This window comes from Solanum dulcamara, chromosome 1 (assembly GCF_947179165.1).
Source record: "Solanum dulcamara chromosome 1, daSolDulc1.2, whole genome shotgun sequence".
NCBI lineage: Eukaryota > Viridiplantae > Streptophyta > Magnoliopsida > Solanales > Solanaceae > Solanum > Solanum dulcamara.
This window is the reverse complement of record NC_077237.1, coordinates 82,447,627-82,457,920: the sequence shown is the minus strand read 5'-3', so window position 1 is coordinate 82,457,920 and position 10,294 is coordinate 82,447,627. Positions and strand designations below refer to the sequence as shown.

General features: G+C 30.8%; 1 protein-coding gene across 1 annotated transcript; it reads right to left on the bottom strand.

The window, feature by feature from the left end:
* Positions 1 to 8,659: 8,659 nt before the first annotated feature.
* Positions 8,660 to 9,982, bottom strand: LOC129889697 (E3 ubiquitin-protein ligase ATL6-like). The gene has a single exon (XM_055965109.1). The coding sequence runs from the start codon at positions 9,914 to 9,916 to the stop codon at positions 8,771 to 8,773; it is 1,146 nt and encodes a 381-aa protein (XP_055821084.1). The 5' UTR covers positions 9,917 to 9,982; the 3' UTR covers positions 8,660 to 8,770.
* Positions 9,983 to 10,294: the final 312 nt, after the last annotated feature.

Genomic DNA, 10,294 nt, shown 5'->3' with positions numbered 1-10,294 from the left:
ATATAAGATTGGACTCTTTTTTCAAGAAATAAATAAAAAATTATGAGAAAAATATTAAAGTCACAATCTTATTTATTAAACTCTAAATTACTGGAAAAAATATTCTTTGTGATACTCTATTGGTATATTGATACCATATTGGTATCATATAGGTTTTAGCTTAAACTTCTATTATGCTTTGTCGGTATATTGATACCATATCGTGTCATATAGGTGGCGCTAACACCAACATGATGTCAGTGCACAAATTTTAAAATAAATTTATGTCATTTTAAAATAAAAATGAGGTATGAAAATAATGGTACATTTAAAGGTACATAATTTTTCTTTTTGGAATATAAATATTCTTTTTCCTATATTAAATAGATAAGTTATATTAATTTGATATAAATATTCCATACGCATGATATTTTACCCCCACATGCTAGGGTCCAAAATGTGGAAAGTAATTATGCTCTTCATTCTAATTTCCTAAATAAGGAGCTACACAACATTTTCCAATTAAAAATTTTAATACTATTTCCTAACACTTTTAAATATAGTAAATTAAAATATAAGATTTTGTGGTTTCTTTTCTATTAATGTTGGGTGGAACTTTAACTTCAAAAGTTTTTTTAAGAGAGAAAGTATATATATCTCAACATCAAGCCGAACATTCTAAATCGATTAATTTAAAGTCGCCATACTTTAATTATTGGCCTTTTATATAATTGTTTCTTTTGACAATATTCTTTGGAAATAACAAATAATAATAACAAGATGTTATAAAACAACTAACTTGGCAAATTTAAAAAGAAATAGTAAGAGAAAGAGAGATAATTGAGAGAATTATTAGTATTTGTGTGTGCATTCTTTCACTGCAAAGTATGGTCCAATAAAGAGAAATGGTGGTGGGCAACTTGCCCCCTTTTGAGTGGGTTCCACAAAGTAGAACATCCATTTTCATAATACTCCCCTTTGGATGTCCACGTGTAGTGTCTCTCATTAAAAACTTTAGAAAAAACAATATACATATTTATCCTAAAAACTCATAGATATGATGACTCGTTAAAACCTTACTAGGAAAATCCAGTGGAAAAAACCTAGTGAAAAAAAAAGAGTACACATTTCTGGCAATACACCTTGAGTGCTGCCTCATTAAAAACCTTACCAGAAAAAATTCAGTGAGACTAAGCCTTGGTTAAGGAAAAAAGAGTACGGCGCATATTTTACTCCCCTGATGAAAACTTCATTTTATATTTTGAAGACGACGCATTCCAATCTTATATTTTAGTTTCTCAAAAGTTGATGTTGGTAATGCCTTTGTGAATAAATCTGCAAGATGATCACTCGAACGAATTTGTTGTACATTAATATCACCATTTTTTTGAAGATCATATATGAAAAATAATTTTTGTGAAATATATTTCGTTCTGTCTCCTTTTATGAAGCTACCTTTTAATTGAGCTATGCACGCGACATTGTCTTCGAATATAATCGTGGTTACTTTGACATCATTTTCCAGACCGCATCTTTCTTTAATGAGCTGTATCATTGATCTCAACCATACACATTCTCTACTTGTTTCATGAATTGTTATTATTTCGGCATGATTTGAAGAAATAGCAACTATAAACTGCTTTGTAGATCGTCATGATATAGCATTGTTCCTCCGTATGTAAATAAGTAGCATTTCTGAGATCGAGCTTTATGTGGGTCTAATAAATAACCTACATTTGCATAACCAATAAGGTCTGCACAACCTTTGTTAGTATAAAATAAACCTATATCAATGATACCCTTTAGGTATCGCAAAATATGCTTGATACCGTTTCAATGTCTTCGCGTTGGGATGAACTATACCTTGCCATCAAATTAACAAAAAATATTATATCAGGCTTGGTTGCGTTAGCAAGAAATATAAGTGCACTAATAGCACTGAGATATGGTACTTCAGGACCAAGCAGTTCTTCATTCTCTTCTGGAGATCGAAATGGATCATTTTCCACTTCAAGTAATCGAACAACCATTGGAGTACTTAATGAATGTGCTTTGTCATTGTAAAATCGTTTTAAGATTTTCTCTGTATAGACAGATTGATGGACAAAGACCCCATCTACTAAATGTTCAATTTGCAAACCCAGATAAAGTTTTGTCTTTCCAAGGTCTTTCATATCAAATTCTCTCTTTAGATATTTAATCTCCTTTTGGACCTCTTTAGGGGTTCCAATGAGATTTATGTCACAAACATAAATGGCGAGTATAAAAAAACTCTGATTTTATTTTCTTAATAAAAACACATGAACAAATGACATCATTTATATGACCTTCATTTGTCAAGTACTCACTATAATGATCTTTGCAATTTGATTGAGTACATCTCCCGAGACCTAGTACATGTTTCAGGCAATTTTAATCCTTTTGGATTTTCATTTAAATTTCATTAACAAGTGAACCATAAAGGTAAGCTGTAACTACATCCATTAGATGTATTTTAATATTTTTATGTACAGCTAAACTAATGAAATATCAAAAAGTTATTTCATCTATAACAGATGAATATGTTGCTTCATAGTTGACCCCGGTTCTTTGAGAGAATCCTTATGCAACAAGGCGTGCCTTATATCTTAAAATCTCATTTCTCTCAGTTTGTTTTCGCACAAAAATCCATTTATAGCCAACTGGTTTTACACCTTCGGCGGTTTGGACTACAGGTCCAAAAACATCACATTTAGCAAGTAAGTCTAATTCTGATTGAATTGTCATTTGTCATTCTGACCAATCACATCTACGTCGATATTCTTTGATGGATTTAGGCTCAAGACTTTCACTATCTTGCATGTGGTTAAGTGCAACATTATATGCAAAAATATTATCCACCGTAATTTTTGATCGATCTAAGTTTATCTCATCATCGATAGAACTTATTGAAAGTTCTTCATTCATTTGAGTCTCGGATTTACTGATTTCTTCAGAAGTATCAGGATTACTCAAATCTTTACCTTCTTCAGGAGGTTTTTTTGTAGTATCATCTTTATTATTTCTTACGTTTCTCTTTCTAGGATTTTTATCATTTAAACCTACTGGTCTACTACGCTTCAGGCATGTTTGGAATTCAAAAGCTATGATACTAATAGATGATCCTTTTGGAACATCAATCCGGATAGGCGCATTCACTGCAAGGATATGTGATTTAGTTATCCGTTTTAAATCAGTAAATACACCTAGCATTTGATTTGCTATTTTCTGTAAGTAGATGATCTTCTGGATCTCTTGCTTAGATGGGTGGGTACGTGGATCAAAACGAGATAGTGATAAAAATTTTCACGCAATTTCTCTTTCGAGTTCCTTTTTCTCTCCCCCTAATTGCAAAAAAGTTATTTCATCAAACCGATAATCTTCAAACCAAGCGGTAAATAAGTCTCATGCCAACGGTTCAAGGTAGCAAATTATGGAGGGTGACTCAAACCCAACATATATGTCCAACCTTCGTTGATGGCCCATCTTTGTACGTTATAGTGGTGCTACAGACACGTATACCGCACAATAAAAAATTCGTACATGGGCTATATTTGGCTCATGAATAAATACTAATTGTGACGTAGAGTATTTATTATAATTTGTCAGTCTCAGACGTGCAAGTGCTATTGTATGTAAGATAGCATAACCCCAAACATTGATCGGTAATTTTATTTTCATACGTAGAAGTCTTGCTATCAATTATAAGCGCTTAATAACTGACTTTGTAATGCCATTTTGAGTATGAACATGAGCAATAGGATGTTCAATTTTTATCCCAATTGATAAGAAAAAATCATCAAAAGCATGGAATATAAATTTTCCAGCATTATCAAGGCGAATAGCTTTAATTGGATAATTTGGGAATTGCGTCCTTAATCTTATTATCTGTGCTAATAACTTCGCAAATGCCAGGTTGCGAAAGGATAACAGGCACACATGATACCATCTTGATGATGCATCTATTAGGATAATAAAATATCTAAACAATCCACTAGGTGGATGAATAGATCCAAATATATCCCCATGTATACGCTTTAAAAAGCACGAAGATTTGATGCCAACCTTCAGGGTTGATGGTCTGGCAATTAATTTGCCTTGATAACAAGCAGCACATGAAAATTCATCATTCGTAAGAATCTTCAGGTTTTTTAACGGATATCCAGTTGAATTTTCAAGAATTCATTTCATTATTATTGATCTAGGATAACATATTCGATCATGTCATAGCACAAAAGTAGTTAGATTAGTAAACTTCTTATTTACGATCAAATGTGCTTCAATTGTACTAATTTCTGCAAAATATAGGCCAGACGACAAAGTTAGTAATTTTTCCAAAATATATTTCTAGCCTGAGACACTCTTGTTTATACCAAGGTATTCAATATTCATTTCATTTAGTGTTTCAACTTGATATCCATTTCTGTGGATATCTTTAAAACTTAACATGTTTTTTGGGAATTTAGAAGAGAATAGTGTATTTTCTATAATAATCTTTGTCTCCTTTGACAGAAATATAGTAGCTCTTTCGGAGCCTTCAATAATTTTTGAATTACCAAAAATTGCAGTAATAATTGTTTTTTTTTCTAAGCAAGTAGGAAAAATATTTCTTGTCTTTAAAAATGGCATGAGTCGTTCCACTATCAATTACACAAATATCCTCACGATTGTTTATTGATCCAAATAAAATTTGAGGCATATCCATATTTTTCTTCAAAAAGAAATAAAGTAAACATTATAATTAATACATGGCGCATTATACAAATTTTATTTATTCACATGAATTAGAAAATAATAAACATATGATTTAGTACATACAAATGAAAAGAAAATTATTTAAATATTATCAGGGTTATCAATATTCATATTTTCTTCTAGAAAATTGAAGAAATCAACTACATCCACATGCATAGACTCAATATTATCTTTAGAGATAAAGTTTGTATCTAGATTATTTTTTGCTCTTTTCAAGGATACCTGATATAGCTGAACAAGATGTTTTGATGACCGGCAGGTCCGTGACAAGTATCTCATACCTCCACATTTAGGACATATACTTTCTGAATTTTTCTTTGGTATAGATTCTTTATTTTCACTCTTCTTTTTATATTACTGATCATTTCTCGGTACCAGTCGAGCATCATGATTATAATTTCTTCTTCGACCACGACTGGGGCCATGACCTCTTTCTCATTGGCTATAGTTTGCCTCATTCATTCAGCGAGCGACAAAGTACCAACAAGCCGACTATCGTAATTTTTCATTAACATTTCGTTATGGCGTTCAGCAATAAGAAGGTGAGAGAGTAATTCAGAATATTTTTTAAAACCCTTTTCGCGATAATACTACTGCAGGAGCATATTTGCGGGTGAAAATGTGAAGTGTGTTTTTTCAAGTTTGTCTTGCTCAGTGATTTTTTCTCCCCATAAATTTAACTGTGCTATAATTCTAAACAAGGAGGAATTATATTCAGTTATATTTTTGAAATCCATTAATCTCAAATTGAGCCAATCATGACGTGCTTGTGGAAGAATTACCACTTCAGGTGGTCGTATCTTTCTTTTATATTCTTTCACAGTTTAAGGGGGTCTTTTAATGTGAAGTACTGTAATTTTAACCCTTCGTCAAGATGGTGGTGGAGAAATATCATGGCTTTGGCACCGTCTTGACTAGATGTCATATTGTCATCTTTGATGGTGTCTGCCAGATCCATCGATTCTAGGTGTATTTTGACATCTAGTACCCATGATGAGTAGCCTTTTTCCAAATATATCAAGAACAACAAAATCTAGTTTAGAGATATTCGACATTTTAAGAAAATAAAATTCTTGCCCTTTTGTTACCTTTTTAAAATAGCTCAAAGTGATCGAGGCTCGTGCTGATAACTTGTTATAAAACAAACTAACTTAGCAAATTAAAAAAAAAATAGTAACAAAACGAGAGAGAATTCTTAGTATCTATACACACAAAGTATGACCATTTTATAACCAAATAAAAAAAAGTGATAGACAACTTCCCCTTTTGAGTGGTCCCACAAAGTGGAACATCCAATTTCATAAAAAAAGAAATTTAATCCTCGACCAATTGATTTTTATTTAATTTGTGGATAAGATTCTGAGTTTTTTTATTATTATTATTGTGGGCCAAATTATATTTATTTATTTTTTGTGTTCGCTCGCTTTCGTGCCTTATTTGTAAACTTTGATCATGCGCATCATCTACTATAAACTATCAAGATATTATATTAACACAGATTTTTTTATTTAAAACTTGAATTTTCTTTTGTTGTTCTAAATATCTACCTCTGCATTTCGTCATAATTAAATATAAATTCTGTATTTAATTTAGAGTAGTCGTATGATATCAAATATTTTATATATTGAAAAATATTTCTACTTTTACTACTCGAATATGTAAAACATTTCATATCATACATCTTTTAACAAATTCTCCAAAGATCATTTATTTATAACTTAAAAAATATTATCTTCATGACAATCAAAATTTATTTATCGATATAAACAATATAGAATAAGAGATATTGTTATATACTTATTATACATTGATATACACAGCAAACGACTATAACGGATAGGTGAGCTAGCTAAGAATGTTAGAATTGCGAATAAAAAAATGGGTTTTAAATGTAAATTAATCTAACTTGAAGTACTTGATCGTAAATAAGTAAAAAAATACGTTTTTCTTGTTTCATCCTTCTCCATCCGTCATAACAAACTTAACGGCGATTTAATTAACTGATCGAACCGCTCATTCTCCGGTTCGAACCGGTAGCCCTTAGTTGACAAAGCTACAATATTAGGTACAATTCTGACGAATTCGATATCAGGAATTTATTTAATAGATATAAATATTATTAACCAAGAGTTGTGGTGGAGTGGTAAGTACTCCTTTATTTTTAATCAAGAGGTCTGGGTTTGAGTCTCCTTTTACTCCTTCAATGTGGGATTTTCCGGTGCGAATTCGAATTTAATCAGGCTCCAATGTAGGTACCAGACATCGGATGAGAAACTAAAAAAAATATATAAATATTATTGAATCTATCTAATAGATGTATTTAAATATTATTCAGTAGCAAGTTGAGGATTTATAAATTTCAAATTCTGATTTCACTTCTGACTTAGGTTATGTTAAGTCCACTAATCGTTTATATTTATCATCTTGTAAAATTTTGAAAAAGATATGCAAGTTAAATTTTTGAATATGAAATTAGATAGATATGAAATTAAAATTTTGTTTGAATATATAATTTAAAGTTTTTTAATTATATTTTTCCTCGTAAATATGAAAATTCAACAAGTTATAAAAACAATAAAAAAAAATCAATTCTTATATAGTCGAGCAGACAATAAATTGAAAAAATTGATGAGTAATTGCAATAAAATTAGAAAAGGTGTAGTGTTTAATGTCAAATTAGGAGCAATCTAAAGATAAAGATAGTTGGATTCTCCCTGCAGATTAATTCTTAGAAAGATGCTAGTGTCATGATGATTCTGCCACTAAACACATAAATCTATTACAATAATTTATTAGAGCATATTAAGTGGATTAGAGATATAATTTTATGAATAGTTAAGAGCTTTATAAGTCAAAAAGTTATAAATTAGAAATTTTAATTTATATTTTTTGATTTATTTTTATCATTGTAGCTTAAAACCAAGCATCAATAAGATTTTTTTTATTCAAATACTTTAAAAGTTCTTAAAAATTATTTTAACTAAAAAATACTTAAATTAAATCATTCCAAACGAGCGCTAAAATTCTTTAACAAAATATCTCGTCTAGAGCAAAAAAACTGGATTAGGGGTCGTAGCACTTGACCTGAAGTGTAATTGTTAAGGTAACTAATTTGTAAGTAGTAAAAGAATGGAAAAACTGTGTGATACAAAAAACAAATGCTCTATATTTATTTGAAATAGTGGTAATTTAAAAGAATCATAATATAGAGATATTGGGGGTTTAATAGCATATACACGTTAATAAACTTAGGCAGAAAAATTATATATGCGTGAATATACTTATTAAGCATACGAATACAATATATTTTGCTCGTGTACAAATATAAATTATTGCAATATATATGATTTATAAATACAAAAATTGTAAAGTTGTGTGGCACAAAAAACAAATGCTCTATATTTATTCGAAATAGTGATAATTTAAAAGAATCATAATATAGCGATATTTGGGGTTTAGTAGCATATCCACGTTAATACACTTAGACAGAAAAATTATATATGTGTGGATATACTTATTAAGCATGTGAATATAGTATATTTTGCTTGTACACAAATATAAATTATTGCTATGTTTTATAAATACAAAATTGTATCTATAAGTTATTGCTATATTTTATAAATACAGAAATTGTATCTATGTTTCATAATTTAAGACAAAAATTATAGTTATATACAAAAACTTCTCCAAAAGAATTCTGGTTTTCAAAATTGATGATTGTAAATTGCAATAGATCACTGGGCCAGGCAATTTACATAGTGACACTTCAACAATCGAGAAATTTGATTTTGTAGCTTTTGTTAAAAAATAATTATTATATTTTTTTTATAAAATATGTTTGTTTTTATACATAAAAAAAATATTTTCACATATATAAAATTTGAAAAAAAAAATCATTTTTCTCTGTTCAATTTTGTAAGTTGCCACAATTTCCTATCAACTATCCAATCACTATATTGTCTATATACAATATATTACTTTTGTGTAAAAAAGAAATGAGGAAGATATGGAAAATTATCTAACTTGAAGGATTAGATCTTAAATAAGTAAAAGATCTTTCTCCTGCATCATCCTCCTTTTCCGTTCCGCAAATCAAACTTAACGGCGACTTAACGGACTTCAACAGATTCTTCGATTGTTTTTCACTCTTCTCCTCCTTTGACGAACCGGGTTTAGATAATAAATTCGGAGTCGATAGAAACTTGAACCGGCCATTTCCCGGTTCGAACCGGTACCCCTTGGATGAACTCCTCTCTAAAGATAAAGCTTCACCATTATAAGCCCTACTCAAGCTTAACTCCACCAATCTTTTACGTGCATCATCCGGTAACTTTAGCGTAAACCTCTCGCAATTTTGACCCGGTTGAATCAACGAATGACCCGTCGAGTGAGATCGATTAAACACCCGTAATATATTTGTTCGTCTAGGTGTTGCTGGTTTTTGTGTCGGGTGACGAAAATCAGGCGTTTTACTTTTCACATTACTACAATACGGAATATTATGACTATGAATAGACTTTCGAGGCGATACATTAATTACCTCTTGTGGACCAACAACGCTACTCATATGAATATCTATGACTGTGTCAGGATGTGATGTCACATCCTGAGGGCCCGTTTGTTGAACCTGTTTCTTTATTTCGGGCAATTTGATTTTGAGATTGGTTCGGCAAACGGGGCAAGTGGTTCGGAAGGCTAGCCAAGCATCAATACATTCAGGATGAAAAACATGATAACAATTTGGAAGAAGACGAAGATTTTCTTCGTCTTCGAATTCGTTTAAACAAACAGCGCATTCCAGGATGGATTTGCCCAATTTTAATGATTTGACATCTGAATAGACAAATATGGGGAATGTTTTAATGATCTCGGAGTCGAGTCCTCGGGAAAGAGGAGGTCGATGTCCTAGGAAATGAAAACCCAATGAGTGATCGAAGAAATCGGGGCTCATTCGACGCATATATATGAAGACACCTGCCAATAGAATTAATACGAGGCAAGCGAGTATTATCGCTAATGTTGGACTGATTTCAACATTTGATGAGTCTAACGGGTGCATTAACGTTGTTGGAGCTAAAGATTGTGTACCTAAGATTGTACCAGCTTCTGCTATTACACAAAAAAAGCATAAGAAGAAATAGAGTATATTCTTTTTATGCTTCATTGAGAAGGAAAAAAAAAGGTGTGTCAAGTGGAATTGCTTGAGGAAGAGAAAAAGTAAGGGGATAGATTTTTGAATGAAGGACAAGAAAAGAGGAAATATGCATACATACATATATACAAAGAGGAAATATCGCAGATGGTTTTACTTTACTTGTGAATTAAAAATTGTTGAAAGGGAGAATTGGACAAACATTAGTAAAATAGTTGAGATTCTGTCATGTTTAAATTATAAAAAAATCCTAATTGAGAGCGATGTTCTTAAAAATGGGGTTCACAAAATTTAAATTTAAATTTAATCAAAATTCAATATTCGTTTTGACATAGAGAAACCCAAAAGGAAAAAAATGGGGTTGTTTCTTTTGGATATTTCTAGAGCGTG